The sequence below is a fragment of the Zalophus californianus genome, chromosome 2 (genome assembly GCF_009762305.2).
Source record: "Zalophus californianus isolate mZalCal1 chromosome 2, mZalCal1.pri.v2, whole genome shotgun sequence".
Classification (NCBI taxonomy): domain Eukaryota; kingdom Metazoa; phylum Chordata; class Mammalia; order Carnivora; family Otariidae; genus Zalophus; species Zalophus californianus.
This window is the reverse complement of record NC_045596.1, coordinates 186,831,064-186,853,051: the sequence shown is the minus strand read 5'-3', so window position 1 is coordinate 186,853,051 and position 21,988 is coordinate 186,831,064. Positions and strand designations below refer to the sequence as shown.

At 39.2% G+C, this 21,988-nt stretch overlaps 2 protein-coding genes across 12 annotated transcripts in view; one reads left to right on the top strand and one right to left on the bottom strand.

The window, feature by feature from the left end:
- Positions 1 to 2,366, top strand: part of C2H4orf47 (chromosome 2 C4orf47 homolog) — a 31,383-nt gene extending 29,017 nt beyond the window's left edge. Inside the window, exon 10 of one of the 2 annotated variants that reach the window (XR_004819807.1) lies at positions 2,085 to 2,366. The gene's annotated coding sequence lies outside the window, so the exon portion shown is untranslated. Of the gene's footprint in view, positions 1 to 2,081 lie in introns of both variants that reach the window. The other variant, XR_004819806.1, reaches the window with a different exon arrangement.
- On the bottom strand, positions 1,703 to 21,608 carry CCDC110 (coiled-coil domain containing 110). 10 transcript variants are annotated; one of them, XM_027597382.2, is made up of 9 exons: positions 21,507 to 21,543; positions 21,042 to 21,146; positions 19,917 to 20,206; positions 6,905 to 6,960; positions 6,757 to 6,840; positions 6,568 to 6,633; positions 5,226 to 5,336; positions 2,373 to 4,488; positions 1,703 to 1,897 (listed from the first exon to the last, which is right to left on the bottom strand). In XM_027597382.2, exons 5-9 carry the CDS (start codon positions 6,766 to 6,768, stop codon positions 1,848 to 1,850), a joined length of 2,355 nt encoding a protein of 784 aa, XP_027453183.2. In that variant the 5' UTR covers positions 6,769 to 6,840; positions 6,905 to 6,960; positions 19,917 to 20,206; positions 21,042 to 21,146; positions 21,507 to 21,543; the 3' UTR covers positions 1,703 to 1,847. The 10 variants fall into 10 exon arrangements, with proteins under 10 accessions (XP_027453183.2, XP_027453184.2, XP_027453188.2 ...); XM_027597387.2 differs by lacking the exon at positions 6,757 to 6,840 and adding an exon at positions 5,576 to 5,739 and having other exon boundaries at positions 1,704 to 1,897; XM_027597386.2 differs by lacking the exon at positions 6,757 to 6,840 and adding an exon at positions 5,576 to 5,739 and having other exon boundaries at positions 1,704 to 1,897; positions 2,373 to 5,336.
- Positions 21,609 to 21,988: the final 380 nt, after the last annotated feature.

Sequence of the window (21,988 nt, the reverse complement as noted above, 5' to 3'; positions counted from 1 at the left end):
TGTTCTTTGATCACAATAGAATTAAATTAGAAATCAGTAACAGAAAATACCTGAAAATCTCCAGAGTTGGAAATTTAGCAACTTGCTTCTAAATATTCCATTATGTCAATAAGTCATAAAGGAAAGAGAAAATACTGTGAACCAAATGAAATTGAAAACATATTAAAGTTTGTATGATACAGCGAATGCAGTGGTTGGAAGATAAGTTGTAGCTTTAAATGTATATTATAGAGAAAAATAAATTTTCCAAACCAATAACCTGATCTTCCACCTTAAGAAACTAGGGAAAGAGCAAATTAAGACCAAAATAAAGAGAGAACAGAAATCAATGGATTAAAAATAGCAAAGTTAATAGAGAAAAATTAATAAAAACTGATTTTTGAAAAAAGCAATAAAATCAATTGAATTCTAGAAAAACTGTTCAAGAAAAAAGGAGTATCCCTAAATTACCAATGTCAGAAATTAAAAATGGGACATTACTATATGTCCTCTGGACATTAAAAAGATAATACAGTCTTTTGACCAACTTTATGTCAATGTGTCTGAGAACATATATGAAATGTACAAATTCTTCAGAACATACAAATAGTCAAAATTGACTCAAGAAGAGATAGAAAATCTCAATAGTTCTATATCCATGAATGAAATTGATTTTGCAATGTAAAACCTTCCTGTTTAGAAAACTCCAGGCTCTCTGGTTAATTCTATTATGTACTTAAGGAATAAATAATATCAATAACCAATCCTACACTAATACTTCCAGAAAATGGAGGAGGAGGGAACCTTTCCCAACACATTTTATAAAGCCAGATTTTCCTGATACCAAAACCAGGCAAAGACATTAAAGAAAATAACATAGAGACTAATATTCTTCTGAATATAGAAGCAGAAATCTTTAACAAAATATTATTGAATTGAATCCAGGAGTATGTATTAAAAGGGTAATACATAACCTAGTGAAGTTTATCCCAGGAATGCAAGGTTGGTGTAATGTTTTAAAATTGATAAATGTAATTACCAAATTTACAGATTAAAGAGAGAAAAAAAACACATGATCACTTCAGTAAATGCAGGAAAAGCATGTGACAAAATTCAACCAGTTTATTTGTATAGCAATCAGTCTTGGAAGCTAAAGACAGTGTCTCCTCTGGAGCAAGGACAAGTATGGTAACTGTCCTGTATAATAAGGGTAATGTTTCCATCAAGAGCAAAGGGGAGGCATAGGCATGCTTACTGCACTCATAAAAGATTTGGGCCCTAAGTTCAGAGTTCTCTCTGGTAATGCAACATGCTGTGTGACCATTTTCATGCTGCGTATAGGAATTGGGGCTTGGAGAATCAATGCAAAAGTGCTGGTGTTCTGGCTACTGCTATTGCTGTGAGTAACAAACTGTTCTTTATCCCTGACCCAGGACTCTCATGTCTTCCACTAGAATCCATGAAACTGTCAGACCAACACTAGCTTATAAGTTCAGTGAAATCTCAAGGCTGTTCACAGTTCTTGACAATATAAAACAAATACCTAATTGCAGTTTCTAATTAAAAAATTACTCTAATTTCAAGGTAATTATAATCCTATGTAAAAGTGAATTTAAAATAATTTTGTGGAGGGGGCACCTGGGTGGCTCAGTCAGTTAAGCATCCGACTCTTGATTTCAGCTCAGGTCCCACATTGGGCTCCGCTCTTGGTGGGGAGTCTGCTTGAGATTCTATCTCTCCCTCTATCCCTCTTTGCACCACCCCCATCCCCCCAAGCACTCTCTCTCTCTCTAATTATTAATTAAAAAAATAATTTTGTGGAGAAAAAAGTACTGGACAAAGGATTTTGAAACATTGATTTTAAAAATTTATTTACATATCTTGGATGGAAGCAATTGATACAGTTGACTTGGAATTCCTGGAAAAAAAAGAATTTTTTAATGTGGGAGTGCCAAGTATACTTCAGAAAACAAAAACAAAAACCCTGCTCCCTGCCAATGTTTCTGTGTGCATATACAATGTATAGAAGTAATATAAATAAATAAAATAACAACATGAGTTTTATCAAAAGAGTAGAATTTCTTTTTTTTTTTTTTTTAAAGTAGGCTCCATGCCCAGTGTGGAGCCCAATGTAGGGCTTGAACTCATGACCTTGACGTCAAGACCTGAGCTGAGATCAAGAAACAGACACTTAACCAACTGAACCACTCAGGCGCCCCAAAAGAGCAAAGGTCCTAAATAATTCCAATAGATGATACATTGGATACAAATCTTACAAGAATAAATTATATTCATCTTAAAAGTTTCCTTCTTATTACTGTACTCTGGCTAGTGCCCAATAGGTGAAAAAAATCTTAAACACATCTCTACTAATCCACCGCAATATTACATACCTTTCAAATCAGGAGCCAAAGGCCTACTCCTAGGACCAGAGGTGTCTTCATAAGTATCACAGTTGTCAAAATGGAATTTCTCTCTTCTTGAAATATAACCCTTTTTTGATAGGTCACTCTGTGGACTACAGATTTTTTCACTTAGATTTAAATAATCTCTTTGAAGATTCCGCATCTCAAATTCTAAGGTATCCCTTTCATTTTCTATACTTCTTACATAGTTTTCTAAAAGTATTTTATCTTCTGCAAGTCTACTGATGCTGTTTTCAAATTTTATATTTTCTTTACTATGTTTTTTTAGTTCTTCTTTTAGAATCTGATTGTCTGTTTTAATTTCCATTACCATTTTTGATAACATTTCACATTCACTGCCCATTTCTGACAAACTATTCTTATAAATACTTGCTTCTGATTTTGCATTTTTAATTTCTTTCAGGAAACTCTCCTCTGCAGTGGATTGGTATGTTTGGATATTCTCAATTTCTCTTTCCATCATTTGTCTAGCAGCAATGGATTCTTGTAATGTTGTTTCAAGGTTAAGTTTTTCACTTTTAACTGTTTCTATTATTTGAAGAAGTGTCTCTTGTTCAGTTTTTGCCAACCTTTCTTTCTCTTTTAGCTGCATTATCTCTAGTTGGTTTTCCTTCAGTTCATTTTCAAGTGAGCTTCTTTCCTTTAGAAGCTGGTATGTTTTTTTCTCTAGCATTTCCTTTTCATCTTGTATCAATAGAATATTTGTTTTCATTGATTCCATTTCTATACTCATTCGATTATTTTCATTATTGACTATGGCCATATCATTTTGAGTTTTGTGTTCCTTACTTTTTAGTTGATCTAATGTTTCTATCATTTGTTGCTTCTCCAAAGAAAGTTGACTATTTTTTTCCTCTAGAGTTTTATTTTGTCCTACAAGAACATTATATTTACTAATTATTTTTTTCAATTCTTTAAGACATTCTTTACCATCTTCTTCTGTTTTAATCAACTTGGACTGAATAGCATTCTTTTCTTCAACCAAATTCTTAAGTTGCTTTTCATATGTTTCAATTTTCTGTATCAGAGACTGTGTAGTAAACACAAGAGGTTTTATTTTGGTCTTAAGGGTTAGATTTTTATTCTCCAGTTCTGTTACTTTTTTCTGTATCTGCATAGATTCTTTTAGGTAATTCTGTAAGTACTGAATTTTTGCAACACACTGCTCAGTAACAGAATTGACTTTGGATGTTTTCTCATTTTCAAACATTATTGGTCCTTGTTTTGATATTAGTGGTTGTGTTTCTTTGTCTTTCATTTCATATTTTGTTGGGTCAAAGAATGACAATGTATGTCTTGGAACTCTGGAATGGAATTTTAAATCTGTAGTAGTCTTGCCAGTGATAGGAATTTCCTTACTGTTTTTCTCATTTCTCTTTCCCCTGTGCATTTCACTCTTGGATAACCTTTTACATTTCCTGCAAAAATTCACGTGGAATTTTGACACTGTTTCCCTGAATGGTAGTAATTTGTTTACTAATGCTTCTAATTCTGAAATTCTCTTTGATTTTATATCTTCATTTAAGTTACTTTCTATATTTTCTTCCTTAATAAAGTTAATTTTTTCCTTGTGACTGGGGGACAGGTCATATTTACCATTTCTTGGAACATTTGTATCAGTTTTTAAAGTTTGAAGTTCATTTGTAAGTGCCAGTTCTCTATCATGTGACTTTTGTAGTTCTTCCTTCATTTGTTTGATAGAATGGCAGATATCGTCTAAATTTTCACAAAATCCATGCTTGAGGAAAGGCTCGGTAATTTTGGATTTATCCAGAATTACTCTATCAGCTTGAGGCATCATATTTTGAGGTGCATGAGGTAGAAAACTATAAAGGTTATTATAATTCTTCAACATGTCAGAATTTTCTGAAGGGTTCATAATTATGTTTGAAGCTGAATTATCTGTTGAAGTTCTCTGAGTTAATAGGTCCTTGAAATCTATCTGGGATGGAATATCTATACCTTGACAGAGACTGTTAACAATATCACTGCTGAATTTTTCTTCTGTTGAATGAATAGTGTTGGACTCCTCAAAATGATGAATTTTCTCCATAGAAAGGATTTCTTTTTGATTCTCTATAGGCTAGTGACAATAAAAAAGCACACTATAAATGTACTATCATTTGCCACATGACAAGCAAATCAAGAAAGTATTTTGTGGAGGATTTATTTTTACAACCCAAATGAATATTTTATCCATTTCTACAGGCAAAGAGGCCTAATAAATGTGACTCATTTTCTCCAGAAAAATCTAACAACAGTTATTTTGAGATCTGTAACTCTGGTCTTCACAATTTGCTTAGAAATTATACTTATTTCCCCAGAGGGTGACATACATGGGACAACTGTTCAATATCAGAAATAGAAATTTAGAATCCCTTAGGAGACCATTGTGGATAGATGCGGAAGATAGAAGCAATAGGTCAAATGCAATAGGAAGTTTAAGGGAAATGAATATTTCCACTTCCGGGCTGTTTGTCAACCTTAGCTTGCATTCCTATTTCAGATGATTCTAGGGCTGTGACTATTCTAGAAATGAGAGTTCTAATCAGTGTAGACAGAGTGACTCTGGTTCCAGCCTATTTCTAGAAAATTCACCTCAGGTCTTGGTCAATCCTAAAAGAAAAATTCCTAAGTGGATAGACAGGCTAAAAAAAAACTGCCTTATATTTCAATTTACTTGGGAATCTTTTAGGTATTCCTCTGACAGTCCATTTGACCCCTGAAGAAGGTTGAGAATGTAAAGGTGAAGATAAACTGGTTTTAGTACCATTTTTGAAGTGACTAAATACAGAAATGGTTTTGTACAGAATAACATACCAGAGCTTTTTCAATGCGTGTGCCAAATACTAGATTTTTTTCTGAGCTATATTGTGGGTTTTCTACTTCAATAATACTTTTGTTCAAGATTTCACTGATTTCAGACTGTACCTTTAAAAGATAAATTGATAATGTTAGAATTTGCTTTCAGGTTTGTAAACTTATGAATGTATAGGAATAATAGATACTATAATTCAAAGATACCTTTACATTTCCTGGACATAAAAATTCTTTTCCATCATGTAGAATATAAAATACATGTATTTAATTTATAATAATCTCTATCATTAAAGGACTTTTTAAAGAAAATTATGTCTTTATTATATGACTGTAAAATCAGGAAAACTTACTTTAGTAAAGCAATAAAATTTTATGAACTATATTCAAGTAATTTTGGATGTTTGATTTTTATATTGTTGAATAAAGCAGGGATTTTGATCTCTGTCATCAGAACTGAATCTATTCGATCACCCTCAGGAGGAGTTTGTCTTCTCTTGCCACTTCTCTGCACCTGCTTTTAGTATAAGAATATTAGGATGAAGTTTATATTGGGCTTTAGTGAGTATGTGTTGTGTTATGTACCACCAATATCCATACCCTATCCTTCTGTTAATAGTATCCCTTATTTGTTCTGGATAAAGTCCATGTGCCTTTGGTGATCCCACTTCCAGCTGCACGTGACTGAGAGCTAACCAGTCAGAACACTGCCTTCCTTTCAACAGTGATTTGTTCAAGGATTGCATATGAACCAATCTCAGGCAGTCAGAATCAGTCCAAGAACTTCAGTATAACTCTTAAGAAGAAAAGAGCATGGTCTCTTCGCTGACTGGAATCTGGAAGGATAAAAGCCTAGCGCTTCTAGCAGCCCTTTTGCTACCACATGGAGTCTGAGGATCCAGTATAGTGGAAAGCAAAACCAAAATAAGGAGTGAGATGGGTTCCCGATGACCGAAGTCCTGATCATACGGATTAAGCCATCGCCAGGTGAACTGTCCCTAGGGTTTTCAGTTACCTGCACTAATAAGATACACTTTTTCCCTAGGTGGATTTGAGTTAGATTTCATCTCACTTATAATGAGAGTTCCCATTTGTAAACTATATATAGATAGCACTTTAAACATACATTTAAAAAAAAATCAGTGAGTACTATTTCTTTTTGGCTCATATCCAAATTCAACGATAATAGAATGTAGTTTCCCCCAAACAAATTTTGAGCCTGGAATATTTTTATTTTATTACATTCTACATGAACTAATCAGTTGGCTGGTGCTCATTAGCTTAGAAATGTGGGGTGATATCTTAAGTTTGGATATTTCCCATATAGAGATTAAAAGAAACATACCATGCTAACATTCTGCAAAGTCTGTATTCGGAGAGCCTGAAATGATTCCAGTTGATGCTGAAGGGCCTATAATAAAATTAAACATGGTATGAAATTGAACCATTTTGAAATTGCTATTATTTCTTTTTATATATCTCCCCCAAAGTTGCCTGTTACCAGAAATGATCACATGAGGGTCAAAGGACTCACATTCTTAGTCATTCTTGCTAATTCTCCAGTGTATTTTCATGAAGATTTTGTGGAAAATCCACGTGAATTTTGGAAGTATTTATTCTGAAAGAGATCAGCCTTTACACAGGTATTTGGAGGAAAAAAAAAGGAATTAAAATGAACTTACTTTCAGTGCTGATTGTGGTTGGATTTCATTTTCTGATTCTGATATGCAGCCATATTCTAAAAAGCAAAATTGAAAAACCATATGATCTAATTCTTAAGTTTTATTTTTAAACAACTGTAATAGAAAGTAGTCTCCTAACTTTCTTGGATAGTGAGACAGAGATAATGAGAATTTTGATGTTCACATTAGGAAGAACCCAATACTAGTCACATAATAGGATCAAGAAATAATTTTCCTTTTTTTTAAAAAAAAAGATTTTATTTATTTGAGAGACAGAGAGAGAATGAGAGAGTGAAAAAGCATGAGAGGGGAGAGAGTCAGAGGGAGAAGCAGGCTCCCCGCTGAGCCGAGAGCCTGATGTAGGACGCGATCTCAGGACTCTGGGTTCATGACCTGAGCCGAAGGCAGTCGCTTAACCAACTGAGCCACCCAGGCGCCCAAGAAATAATTTTCACTTGGCTTAAATAATTTTCACTTGAGATTGTGATAGTGGTTTTACTTTTATAATAAACCATTAACTTGTAATGCCAAACTTGGAACTCTCAAAAACTCAATTATCTTTGTTTCTGCAATATAAACTGCATTTAAAAAAACAAACAACTAATAATCCTGTTGTGGGAGACCTTTGACAAAGTACTGTGTAGGTCTCAGTGTCTATGAAATGGCCATGTGCTGTTTTTCCTCATCATGGAAAACAAATTGGACTTACAGAGCATAATTTTTGTAATGCTCTTAAGCAAAATACTATAAAAATCCATGTGTTCCTTCCTAGAAAACAGATTAAAGATATGTAACAGGGGAGAGACTATAAACTGTTTGCAAATTTCCTGACATATATCCCTCTTTGTCCAAATAGGCTTTTTGCTTGCTTTGTAAATTTTTATTAAATAATTTAAAAAACACTCAGTGTCTCAAATGAAATGAGAGTTATGACGGAATGTTCCCCTAGGCTGACAATTTCTGCCCTAAGAGAAGTTTTTAAAAGAGGTCAGCACATCTCTCATTTGGAATGACAGTCTACCAGATGTTATAGGAGATGGTTGCAAATTATAGGCACCCCCCCAACCCCCATTTGCCATCTGGCCCTTCAACACTGAGAGAGCAACTTTGGTTCAGAGCTGGGAGCTAATTTGGTCAACTGAAGAATCCCACCTTCATTGGAGGGCAGGGAGGGACAGTGAGTCTGTTTGGGTATTGCTCAGCTTTGCATCTTACTAGGAATAAAACAATAGTCTGCATTGTTCATCTCAGAGAGATTTAAAAAAAAAGTGAGATCTGGACGAAAGCAACAAGGTATCCCAAAGTTTTTCAGACTCTAAGACAACTTGTAAATGAACTCAAATTGCAAATCGAAACCAATAATATATTACCTAGACCCCCACCACCCAGAATTAACCATTATGAATTTTAGGTACTCTCCTTTCAGTCAGCTCTCTATGCATATATGCAGAAAAAAAGAAATTATTTTAAAACAGTGGGATCATATTATACATGTTACTTTTGATAAGTAGTATTAAATTTGTGTTTCTTTTAATAGAATAAAGAAAACTGCAATTAGTTGAAATTATCACTATTGTTCAGATTTTTTCACTACGTGAAAGATTATTTCCTATAAGATCCCTTTAAGCTAATGGAAATATATCATGAGGACTAAGAGATTGGAATTTTTATGTTTTTTAATAATGTGTACTTCCATTGTATTCAGTGTTGAGTTAGTCCTTGCCAGGAAGGGGAGTAAATGATGAGAAAATTAGCATTATACTTGCTCTCACATTTACTTCCCACTTTTCATGATATTTGCTTATTACATTATTTTTACACTGTGATGTTTTACATTTTAAACACAAAGATAGGACATTACTATTATAAATATTTTCAGCTGTCAACTTTATTTTTAATGGATTTACTGTTCAGAATTCCATCTCCTTTCTGCATCTACAGCACCAGCTTCCCTTTCCCACACAGGTTTCTTTTGTCTCATTAGGAGGACTTGCAAGTTGAAGTTAAGTACAGTGTTTCTTTTGCTAAAACTGAGTACAAAGTATGGGTCAAAAGAAATTTAAAGACTTGGTAAAGGGATATAGCAAATACAAGATTTTAAAGAAAGAACATGAGGTTTACATACTGCTTCTACATATATTTCCCTCCCTCCATCTCTTCCTTCTTTTTTGACCATAGTATGATTGCAGTTACCATGATGCTTTTCATATGGCTCAGTGCAACCCGAGCAACTCTGCTCAGAATTTGTTTTCTTTGACATACTGTAGATGTTTTCTCTTGACATTCTTCTTGGAGTCCATTGGTCTTGTCCCTCTGAAATATGGTTTCAGGGCCAGGGTGTTTTACTATCCATTTTCTATAGCCTAAAAATTAGGTGAGGGGGTCTGGGGGAAAAGACATCATTTGGAGCCGTGTGAAGCCTCCATTGGAGGATGTGATCTCTGCCATTTTGTTGTTGTTCCCTGAGACTGGTTAGAAATCTAGAGGAGATATATCTTATGACCCTAGGGAGATAGTCTCTTGATTGGGATCATTCTCTTAATTCAGTATGGAGTCCCTGGAACTAGGACTGCCACATAAGATTGTAAAGGTTGTTCACTACACAAGGGCTCCTGGCCAAAAGACACATGTGGGCTGAGATGTGTCCCATGCTCCACTACGCTCAGCTCACTGGTACCCTATGTGGGTTTGCATATACCTAGAGTCAGATATACCTTTCTCTAATCCATGCAAAGGCACCCCATGAGCCAATGGCAACCCTACTGAGAACTTCTTTCCTCAGAGCAAAGTAAGCCCCTGTTGATCAGTGTCCAGGTTTACTTATCTATTCTCCTAGCTGCTCCTCTCTACCCACCTAAAGCCCAATCAGCAGAAAGGGAGACACAGGTATTTCCTCTTTTTGAATTCACATTTTGTATTAACAGTAGGAGGGTCATTAATGAGTATTTTCAGGATTTTGACTTGTTTTATTGCTTCTGAAAGTCAGAAGCCCGTCAGTAGTTTGTCTTGCCAGAATCTTCTGTCTTTATTTTTGGCCTCTATTTTCCAATTTTATGTCCTTCAGGTGCTGCTGGTGAAATTTTTTCTGGTTTTCTAATTTTTTTTTCTTTTGTTCATTTCATTTGGTACTGGAGGAGGGAGGTCTGGGGTCTTCCTTGGCTCTAAAATCTCTATCTGAAAGCCTAGAATAATTTTTAAAAGTTAATGATTTAGGTTTTTTTTGTTTGTTTCACATTTAGTGATTCATTCCTTCAACAACATCACTCATTCAAACATTGAGTGTCTGGTATGTGGTATGCCAAATTATAGGTACTAGAGACACAGCAATAAATAAGACAACCAAGGATCCTGTGGTACCTCTTGCGGTACCTACATTCTGGAGAATGAACAGAAAATAAGAAGGAAACAAAGAAATAAACAAGATACTTTCAAATAGTGATAAATAACACAAAGAGGTTAGGCTAATGTGAGAGGGAGGATGGGGACAGCACTGGAGAGAGTGGTTGGCAGAGGCCTATCTGGCCTGGTCCGTGGCCTGAATGTGGTGAGTTTTAGCTAGGTGTGCTCTGGACTGCGCATTTGACCTCCACTGGAACTGAGCCCTGCAAAACTCTCTGGCCAGGAAACATGGTGTGGGCAGGGGTTTGCGCTGGTCTTCTGGGGGAGGGACCTGCCGTGCTGGAACTGAGGAAAGCATGTTTGAGAAAGGCAGTTCCACTGGCTTCAGCCAAGATTACCATATGACAAGAAGAGGCCAGCCATGTGAACATCTGTAGGAAGAGATTTGGAGCAGAGGACATGACAGAGTCCTGAAGCATAACATGCTTATCTGTGTTTGCAGAACAGAAGGAAAATCAATATGGCTGTGGCTTAATGAGCAGATGGAAGCCCATTATGATTAGAGGTCAGAAGGGGAGACAGGGCTAGATTATGTAGGACCTTGTGGGCCAACTTGAGTGGTTTGGCTTTTATTTTAAGTGAAATGGGAAGCTTTAGAGGGTTTCAAACATGAGAATGATTTGATCTGAAAAGAAACATTTATGGTCACTCTACTGCATGATAACGGATTGTAAAGTGGCAATGGCAGGGCCACTATGGTAATCCAAGTGAGAGACAAAGGTATCTTGGACTAGAATGGCAGAGGGGAAGATGGAGAAATATAGGTGGATTTAGAATAGGTTTTGAAGACAAAGCATTGTTAGGTGGTTAAATGCGGCCAGAAGAGATGAAGGAAGGATGACTCCTGTTTTTTTTTGTTTTGTTTTGTTTTGTTTTGTTTTTGGAGAGAGCAGATGGATGATGAAATCTGATGTTCTTTAATAAAATGGAAAAGAATGGAGTAGGAAGATGTTTCAGGGAAAACTTTTAGATATGTTAAAGTTTAGCAATCCTGTTAGTTGTCAAACTGGACATCAAAAGGCAGTGGGATATTCCCGTCTCTGGTTCAGGGGAATGGATATGAACACTATATTGGAAAATACAGATGTCACTGCTGGCCTAGACAAGGGCAGTTTCTGTGCGGTGACAGGCACAAAAACCCAAATGAAGTGGCTAGAGAGAATGGAAAATGAAGATTTGTGGGCATTGACTATAGGCAACTCTTTTGAGTTTTACTGTGGAAAGAAATAGGGTGCCTAGTGGAATAGGGTGCATGTTAGAAGAGACGTGAAGGTCAGGAAGAATTTTTTAACCATGAGAGATTCTAACACGCCTGCTTCCCGCTGGAATCATGTAGTAGGAAAGGAGAAGAGTAATTCTGGAGGATGCAGGAGGTTAATTGCAGAAGCCGAGTATCTGAGAATTCCAGGAAAGCTACGATAAAGAGGAAATGAGCTTTGATTGAGCAGGGACAGTTCTTCCATTGAAACTGGGGACGGCAGGAACAGGAGCAGGAAGATGGTGGTGGAGTAGGAGGTACCTGGGCTCACTTTGTCCCATGAATACAACTAGATAACTATCGAATTATCCTAATGCCCCAGGAATCAACCTGAAGACTGACAGAAAAGACTCCACAACTAGAGCAAGAAAACAGGCCATATCAAAGAAAATAGGAAGTGTGGAAATATGGTTTAGGGGAGAGACAGATCATAGCTGCTATGCAGGGGAAGGAGTCATGGTTGCAGAGAAGGGAGGGAGAGAGAGAGGAGCACACAGGGGAATGCACAAGGAGAACATTTCTCCAAAGCCATTGGCTTAGAAAATGAGCGGGGCTGAATTCATTGAGTTTTTGCAGTCAGTGGGGCTTAAATCCTGGAGTTTTAAACATCAGCAGCCTTGGCTGGGTTAGAGCCCAGACAACACTGTGCTGCTCCTAGAGAGAAGGCGGGCAAACAACAAGGGGGCAGACAGTGTGGAAACAGCCATCTGAAGAGCACCTGGGGCACACAGTGAGGAGATTATCTGCTCTTCTCAGAGCATGTCCCTGAGAGGCAGCATTCACAGAGACAACTCTGAAGGAACAAAGGAGCTGGCCAGTGCCATTCCCTCCTCTGCCCCTCAGCATAAACACAGAGCCACCTGTGGGAAGCAGTGCAGCACAGACACTGGCTGCCTAACTTTCTTTCTTTCTTTCTTTTTTAAAATTTTTTATTGTTATGTTAATCACCATACATTACATCATTAGTTTTTGATGTAGTGTTCCATGATTCATTGTTTGTGCATAACACCCAGTGCTCCACGCAGAATTGGCTGCCTAACTTTCTTACACCAAGCCCTACCGCCCTGTGCTGCAGTGGAACTGCCCTTCTCAAACACGCTTGCCTCAGTCCCAGCATGGCAGGTCCCTCCCCCAGAAGAACAGCGCAAGCCCCTGCCCACACCATGTCTCCTGACCAGAAAGTTTTGTAGGGCCTCAGTTCCAGTGGAGGTGGTGACAGGTCTCATTTCACAAGCAGTCCAGAACACATCTAGCTCAAACTCACCATATTCAGGCCAGGGACCAAACACCGCCCACAGCATGCAAGGAAAGACTCTGCAGATGACTGGCCTGAAGGATAGAGCAGCCAGAACACAACAGCAGAGTGCACGCAGCACACACCAGAGACACTCCCTGAAGTGCCAGGCCTTAGGCACTACATGACCTCTTCTTCATGAGGCTATTACTTTCAGGAGCAGAAGACATAACTGGTTTTTCTAATACAGAAAGAAGGCAGATACTTAGGTAAAATGTGAAGACAGAGGAATTTATCCCAAATGAAAGAACAAGATAAAGACCAAAGCCAGTGGTCTAAGCAAAACAGATACAAGTAACATGCCTGATGGAGAATTTAAAGCAATGATCATAAGGATACTCACTGGGCTTGAGAGCAGAATAGAAGACATCAGTGAGACCCTTACCACAGAGATAAAAGAGTCTCACTGATGATCAGAAATGAAGCGTGCAACAAATGAAAATAGAAACACCCTTGATGCAATGAACAGCAGGCTGGAAGAAGCAGAGGAATGAATTAATGACCCAGAACAGAGTAATGAAAAGTAATCAAGTTGAACAAAGGAGAAAAAAATTGTGCAAAATGAGACTAGATTTAAGGAACTCAGTGACTCCATCAAAGATAATAATATTCATATTATCAGAGTCCCAGAAGAAGAAGAGAGAGAAAAGGGGACAGAAAATTTATTTGAAATAATAGCTGAAAATTTGCCTAATCTGGGGAAGGACAACATCCAGATCCAGGAGGCACAGAGAACTCCCATCAAAATCAACAAAAGCAGGCCAACACAAAGACATATTGTAATTAAATTTGCAACATATAGTGATAAAGAAAACCAGTCGTTAGGCATCTGCCTTCAGCTCAGGTCATGATCCCATGGTCCTGGGATCGGGCCCCGCATCAGGCTCCCTGCTCGGCGGGAAGTCTGCTTCTCCCTCTCCCAACTCCCCCTGCTTGTGTTCCCTCTCTCACTGTCTCTCTCGCTGTCAAATAAATAAATAAAATCTTAAAAAAAAAAAGAAAAAATCTTAAAAGCAGCAAGACAAAAGTAGTCCTTAACACCTATTCTTCTCAAACTATTCCAAAAAATAGAAAAGGAAAATTCCAAATTCATTCTACGAGGCCAGCATTACTCTGATACCAAAACCAGATAAAGACAGCACTGAAAAGAGAACTACAGGCCAATATCCCTGATGAACATACACACAAAAATTCTCAAATATTAGCAAACCAAATCCAACAATACATTAAACAAATCATTCACCACGATCCAGTGGAATTTCTTCTTGGATTACAAAGGCAGTTCAATATTCTCAAATCAATCAACATGGTACATCACATTCATAAAAAAAAGGTTAAGAACCATATGATCATTTCAGTAGATGGAGAGAGAGCACCTGACAAAGTACATCATACATTCATGGTAAAAACCATCAACAAAATAGGTTTAGAGGGAACATACCTCAACATAATAAAGTCCATATATGAAAAACCCACAGCTAATATCAACCTAAATGGGGAAAAACTGAGAGCTTTTCCTCTATGGTCAGGAGCAAGACAAGGATGTCCACCCGAACCACTTTTATTCAACATAGTATTGGAAGTCCTAGCTACAGCAATCAGACAACAAAAAGAAATCAAAGGCATCCAGATGGGCAAGGAAGAAATGAAACTTTCACTATTTGCAGATGACATGATACTCTATATAGAAAACCTGAACAAATCCACCAAAAAACTGCTAGAACTGATAAACCAATTCAGTAAAGCTGAAGAATACAAAATCAATGCACAGAAATCTGTTGCATTTCTATACATCAATAATGAAGCAGCAGAAAGAGAAATTCAGGAATCAATCCCATTTACAATTGTACCCCAAACAATGAGATACCTAGGAATAAATTGAACCAAAGTGGTGAAAGACCTGTACTCTAAAAACTATAAACACCGATGAAAGAGACCGAAGGTGACACAAAGGAATGGAAAGACATTCCGTGCTCATGGATTGGAAGAACAAATATAGTTATATGTTTGGGTAGTTATACTACCCAAAGCAATCTCCACATTTAATGCAATCCCTATCAAAATACCAACAGCATTTTTCACAGAGTTAGAACAAGCAATCCTAAAATTTGTATGGAACCACAAAGGACCCTGAATAGCCAAAGCAATCCTGAAAAAGAAAAGCAAAGCTGGAGGCATCACAATTCCAGACTTCAAGTTATATTACAAAGCTGTAGTGATCAAGACAGTATGGTACTGGCACAAAAATAGACACATAGATCAATGGAACAGAATAGAAAACTGAGAAATAAACCCACAATTATATGGTCAATTAATCTTCAATAAACCAAGAAAGAATGTCCAATGGGAAAAGGACAGTCTCTTCAACAAATGGTGTTGGGAAAACTGGACAGCTACATGCAAATGAATGAAACTGGGCCACTTTCTTATACTATAAAAAATAAAATTCAAAATGGATTAAAGGCCTAAATGTGAGATCTGAAACCATAAAAATCCTAGAAGAGAACACAGGCAGTAACTTTTTTGACATTGGCCATAGCAAATTCTTTCTAGGTATGTCTCCTGAGCCCAGGGAAACAAAAGCAAAAATAAACTATTAGGACTACATCAAAATAAAAAGCTTCTGTACAGCAAAGGAAACCATCAACAAAATTGAAAGGCAACCTACAGAATGGGAGAAGATATTTGCAAATGACATATCTGAAAAGGACTAGTATCCAAAATATAAATTTTTTAAAGCTTATAAAACTCAACACCCCAAAAATAAGTAATCTAATTTAAAAATGGTCAGTTAACACGAATAGACATTTTTCCAAAGAAGACATACTGATGGCCAATAGACACACGAAAAGATGCTCAACATCACTTATCATCAGGGAAATGCAAGTCAAAACTACAATGAGACGTCACCTCATACCTGTCAGAATGGCTACAATCAACAACACAAGAAACACCAGGTGTTGGTGAGAATGTGGAGAAAGGGGAATCTTCTTGCAGTTATTGGGAATGCAAACTGGTGCAGCCACTGTGGAAAACGGTATGGAAGTTCCTCAAAAGTTTAAAAATAGAACTACCGGGCGCCTGGGTGGCTCAGTTGGTTAAGCGACTGCCTTCGGCTCAGGTCATGATCCCGGAGTCCCGGGATCGAGTCCCGCATCGGGCTCCCTGCTCAGCAAGGAGCCTGCTTCTCCCTCTGACCCTCCCCCCTCTCATGTACTCTCTCTCTCTCATTCTCACTCTCTCAAATAAATAAATAAATCTTTTAAAAAAAATAGAACTACCCCACAATCCAGGAATTGCACTACTAGGTATTTACCCAAAGAATAAAAAAATACTAAATTCAAAGGAATACATGCACTCTGATGTTTATAGTAGCATTATCTACAGTAGCTGAATTATGGAAATAGCCCAGGTGGTTCATCTATTGATAAATGGATAAAGAAGAAGTGGTACACATATACAATGGAATACTACTCAGCTATAAAAAAGAATGAAATCTTGCCATTTGCAATAACATGGCTGGAGCTAGAGAGTATTATGCTAAGTGAAATAAGTCAGAGAAAGACAAATACCATATGATTTCACTCATATGTGGAATTTAAGAAACAAAACAAAGGAACAAAGAGGAAAAAAAAGAGGCAAACCAAGAAACAGATTCTCTAGAGAACAAACTGATGGTGACCAGAGGGGATGGGGGTGGGGGATGGGTGAAATAGGTGATGGGGATTAAGGAATGCACTTGTGTGACCAGCACCAGGTGTTGTATGGAAGTGTTGAATCACTATATTGTACGCCTGAAGTGAATATCACATTGTATGGTAACTAAATGGAATTTAAATAAAAACTTGACAAACAAGAAATGGGGGACAGCAGATAATATGGGTACACAAGCAGGTAGGTCAGCAAATTTTAAGTTTGAGGGTCAGGGAGTTTGGGTCTGATTGCTTCTTTTTTTTTTCATATAGTGTGAGATTATGTTAATGAGTTTAGAGGTAGTGGTTGAAAGGTTTTGGAGATTGAGGAAACAGTAAGAGTGAAATAGTTACCTTGGAGAAGTTTTGAAAAAGCATTTGCTGGGGAAATAAAGTGTTCCAAGGAGCACTGAGATCCATGTTATGACTCAGAAGTGAATGGCTTTCTCCTGCAATGTTCAGAGGATTCAGTGAAGATATAGAATAGGCAGAGAGTTGGATTTATTGGTTTTTAATGGCTATTAAAATAACTTTTTGTTTTTTTATGAGTTTTGGAGACATTGGCTACTACTTATTCCCAAAGGAAAGCTAATCTTAAAATTCAGCAATACTTAATCAACCACATAGAATTATGTGATTCTAGAATTGGAAGGGAAATTACCAAATAGGCACAGGAAGGGGAACACCATCAAAGGTCATCATTTATTCTTTGCTAAACATGCACTATTGAGAGGTATGTAGACGAAGTGGAAGATAGGGTCCCAGTCCTGAAGAAGCTGATACTCTACTGGGAATGCAAGAAATAGTATTCATATTACGTTCAATTAAATTCTCTAGCTGTCTCATATTTAAATGTGAGGAGTGAAAAACAAGATAGTTATCAGTGGGATGGCTTTTGAAGTAATTAAAGATATGGGGAATTTATTCTGAAATCTGCAGAGGATTATGCCATTAGTCAACGTACAGGCAAACCTCATTTTATTGTGCTTCACAAATATTGTGATTTTTTTTTACAAATTGAAGGTCTGTGGCAACCTTGTGCCGAGCAAGTCTGTTGGTTCCATTTTCCCAACAGCATCTGCTTACTTTGTGTCTCTGTGTCACATTTTGGTAATTCTCACAGGATTTCAAAATTTTTCGCTATTATATTTGTTATGGTGATCTGTAATCAGTGACTATAACTTGCTGAAAGCTTAGATGATGGTTAACATTTTTTAGCAAAAAAGTATTTTTTAATTAGGGTGTGTACGTTTTTTATAAGTAGACATAATGCTATTGCATGCTTAGTAGACTACAGTAATATAAACAAATTTTAATATGCACTGGGAAACCAAAAAATTCATCTGACTCACTTTATTGTGACATTCTCTGTATTGCAATGGTCGGGAACCAAACCCACAATATCTCTGAGATATGCCTGTATTAAGTGCATACCTGTAGCTAACAGACAAAGGAGAACAAATGAATTTTTTAAAATGTAACATAGTAATGATTCCATATAGGATGTTAGAAGATACTCTGTAGGGCGCCTGGGTGGCTCAGTTGGTTAAGTGACTGCCTTCTGCTCAGGTCACGATCTTGGAGTCCGGGGATCGAGTCACACATCAGGCTCCCTGCTCAGTGGGGAGTCTGCTTCTCCCTCTGACCCTCCCCCTCTCGTGCTCTCTCTCTCTCTCAAATAAATAAATAAAATCCTAAAAAAAAGAAGATACTCTGTAGTCAAAGCTTTGTCATTCTCAGGTTCAAGTGTTTTGCTATGACAATACAAATTCATTCTTAGAAGGAACTGTTTTACAAAGCCTAATGAGGTGTGACACTGTCTGCATGGGGCTTTATCATGGAAGCTAGAGTCAGGCTGTCTGTGCTTGAATCCTGGCTTTGCCATACACTCGCTATGAGTGATAACACAAGTAGTTATCTAGTTTGTAGGTAAAGCCCTTTGCAGAATGCATGGCACAAACTAAATGCTCAAGAAATATTTATTGTAATCACTACTGCAGAGACAAGGGTATTATCAATATGATGACAAGTCAATAAATTTCAAATTTCCAGTTGCAATGGAGGGGAGGGATGGCTGCTCGAAACTCTTTAATGTTTCCCATTTTGTGCAGAATAACCCCCCAGATCCTTAGATGGAACTACAGTGCCCCCTTCCCCAATTTCCTTTCTGATCTTACCCTTCCCCTTACTCATTCTGGTCCAGTCACACCAACTGTTCCTCAAACGTGCCAGGTATTCTCCTACCTCAGGGCACCGTTGCTGTTCTCTCTGCCTGAATGCTCTTTCCCTAGAAATCTGCACTGATTACTCCTTTACCTCCTTCAGGTCTCTGCTCAGATGTGATCTGCCCCATAAGGTCTCCTCTACCACCCTATTTAAAATCAAATTGCACACTCCCCATCCACCTCTGACACTCCGTATACTCCCCCACTCCCCCTGTGCCTTACTTTTCTCCATGGGATGTATTACACACAATCTCCTTTGTTCCTTCCAGTAGAAGGTAAGCTTCATGTGAGCAGGTATTTTGCATATTTTGTTCGCTGTTGGATCCCCAGCACCTAGGACAGTACTTGCTCAAAAATATTTGTTAGATGAATGAATGGATGGATGAATGAATGAAGACTTGGATAGAACAGGGGTGCTAAAAACAGCACACTGGATGTCTCGAAGTCTCAAAGTATCCTTCACATCTCCTTTCCAATCAATCAAGGGTTACATAGGCTAACCACTTTTTTAAAATTAAAGAGACCCCAGGGCGCCTGGGTGGCTCAGATGGTTAAGCGTCTGCCTTCGGCTCAGGTCATGATCCCAGGGTCCTGGGATCGAGTCCCGCATCGGGCTCCCTGCTCTGTGGTGAGCCTGCTTCCCCCTCTGCCTCTGCCTCTGCCTCTCTCTCTCTCTTTCTCTCTCTGACTCTCGTGAATAAATAAATAAAACATTAAAAAAAATAAAATTAAATTAAAGAGACCTCAGAAATACTATAGGGTTTCTTGTAACTCAGCATTATTTATGCAAATGAGGTTACTATTCTGTTTGTTAGTACTCAGGGAATGGATCACATGGTGGCAATGAAGTGTAGATAGGAGAACAGAAAAAGGAGGCGGGAACAAAGTCATACCTCCTAATTTTGCCATCCAAGGCAGTACCCCAGCTCAAATCTATGCTACTAAAAACCTGCCCTTGCTAGGCCCTGCACTTGTAACCCGTCTGCTTTAGCAAGATAGACTGTGGCTCTTAAATAAGTGTATGTGCTCTTTCCCATGTAACCTCATTTTCTGTCATGCTGGCATCTTTCCCCAGAGCCCTAAATCTTACTCATGTTAGAGAACACATGATTTGCCAAATTAAAGTACCTCAATTTCTTCTCACCTTAAATGCTTTCTTTGAGGTCAATATTGAGCTGACACAACCTCTAAACTCTCTGTGAAGACTCTTACTCTCTGTTCAGGTTTCCTGTTGCACAAGGATGCCTGCATATCCTCAGGGATGGTGGGGCACAGGTGAGTGGGGCATTGGCCAGTCAGGGCATTGTCCTGCTGGCCTCCTTGGAGATGCTGCTTATACTGATGGTCCCTGGGCATCCAGTTGTCTTTGGTCTACTGAGACGTGGTTGCTCTAGCTCTTCTTGCAGGGCCCTTGACAAGGCACGAGTGAAGGTCCTGGATTTAGAGAGGTGCAGAAATCCTGTGCTGATCTCAGGTCACTTCTCTCAGTGCCTCCGTGTCTGGATTCCCCATATGTCACGTGTGGGTTTTGGGCAACTGGGGGCCTAACTTGGTGCATCACTCTAGATACTGCCTTCTACCCAGAGTGCTCTGTCCCTTCCCCGCAATGTCACACTGACCACCAGGCTCTTCCAAGAGGTGGGTAACCTCCTTGGGCTTCTCTCAAGGAAGTGAGAGTCCAACTTCAGTATTCTCAGGATGATATCCCTAACTGGGTATTTAGACACATCTTGTTCATGATTTATGTGGAGCTTGGAATTGGAGCACTTTGTTTATTTCAAATATCCTCCCTATACAATATCCTATAGTCCACAAATACTGTAAAAAGTAATTTCTTTTGGAAAAAGTATGTATCTTTTTAACATCTGCCCCCAAATATTATCTGGTATTCAGAGAAGCAGTATCGTATAGCATGGTGGTTAAGGTCTGGACTCTGGAGCCACCCTGCTGAATACTGGCTTTTTCATTTGCCACCTATGTGACCTTGGGGAGTTAATCACTCTGTGCCTCAGTTTCCTCATAAAATGTGGGTGATGGTAGTACCTACTTCATAGGGTTGTGGTGAAGATTAAATGAATTGATACACTTAAGTATTTGGAACAACATCTGGCACAAAGTAAGTGTGCTGTGTTAGCTATTTTTAGTACCATAATAATAGTTACCCGGAGTGCCTATGCACCGGAAGTGCACCTGTCGGGCCGGTGGATTTAGGCAAGGGACCCCTTGTCTATAGTAAGAGGGAGAAACACCACTGCCGTGGAGGTTTTACCTGTTTCACTCCCACCACTTTCCTTTACCCCGTCAGAGGAATTTAGGATCTTGGACGCTGAAAGGAGAACGCAGTCCACTTCGTCCTCTTCCTCCTGGCGCTTCTCTGTAACAGAACCGTACGGCGGGCTTTTAGCTTGGTTGGGAGAAGGGAGGCGAAGCGTGCGATTCGGGCCGCGGGCGCCGGAAGCGGCCACGGGAGGGCGCGCTGGGACCACGCAGCGCGGCGGGACCCGGTGCCCCGGAGGCTGGAAGCAAAGGCAGGGCGTGGGGATGGAGGCGGTGTTTTTCTCCCCGGGGAGAGCAGGGGTGTGCGGCTAGTCGGGAAGGTCGGCACTCCAGAAGGGACCCGCCTTGGCGGTGAAAGGGTCGGGGTGCCGGGGTGGGCGGGGACGGCGCCCTCTCCTAGCCGTCTGCTTTCCAGGGCTCTCCCTCAAGAGACCCCTCCCCAGGCCGGCTCTCTCACCCGGGCTCATTCCTGCTGCTCAAGGTCTCCTCCCAACTGCCTTCCCCCACGCATTTCGCCCAGTAGCTTCGCGCAGGGGCAGCCCGTTGCCTGGTAACGGGGAGGCCGGCCGCCTCGAGCAGCGGCGGGGCACGCGCCTGGGTCCGGGTGTCGGGAGGCTGGGGTGCGCGCTGAGGTCCTGGGTCCGGGGGCCGCGACGCTCGTCCCGCCAGCGCCGTGCCTGGGACAGCTGCGGTTTGCGGTGCCCTCCCAAACCAGGGGCCCGTCTCCCTGGGGGCATTTTTCTCCTGCCGTCTTCGCTCACCAGAACTTGATCTTGATCGTACGTAGTTGGACACTTAAGACAGCACCTGTTGGACCAGAGCTGTGCGGACAAAGGGCAATGCTTGGAGACAGGCAAACACGTAGGAACTTTCTCCGTTTTTTGTTTTAATTTCATTGTTTGTTGATTTTGCTTCATTCCTCGTTTTTCAACCTATCTG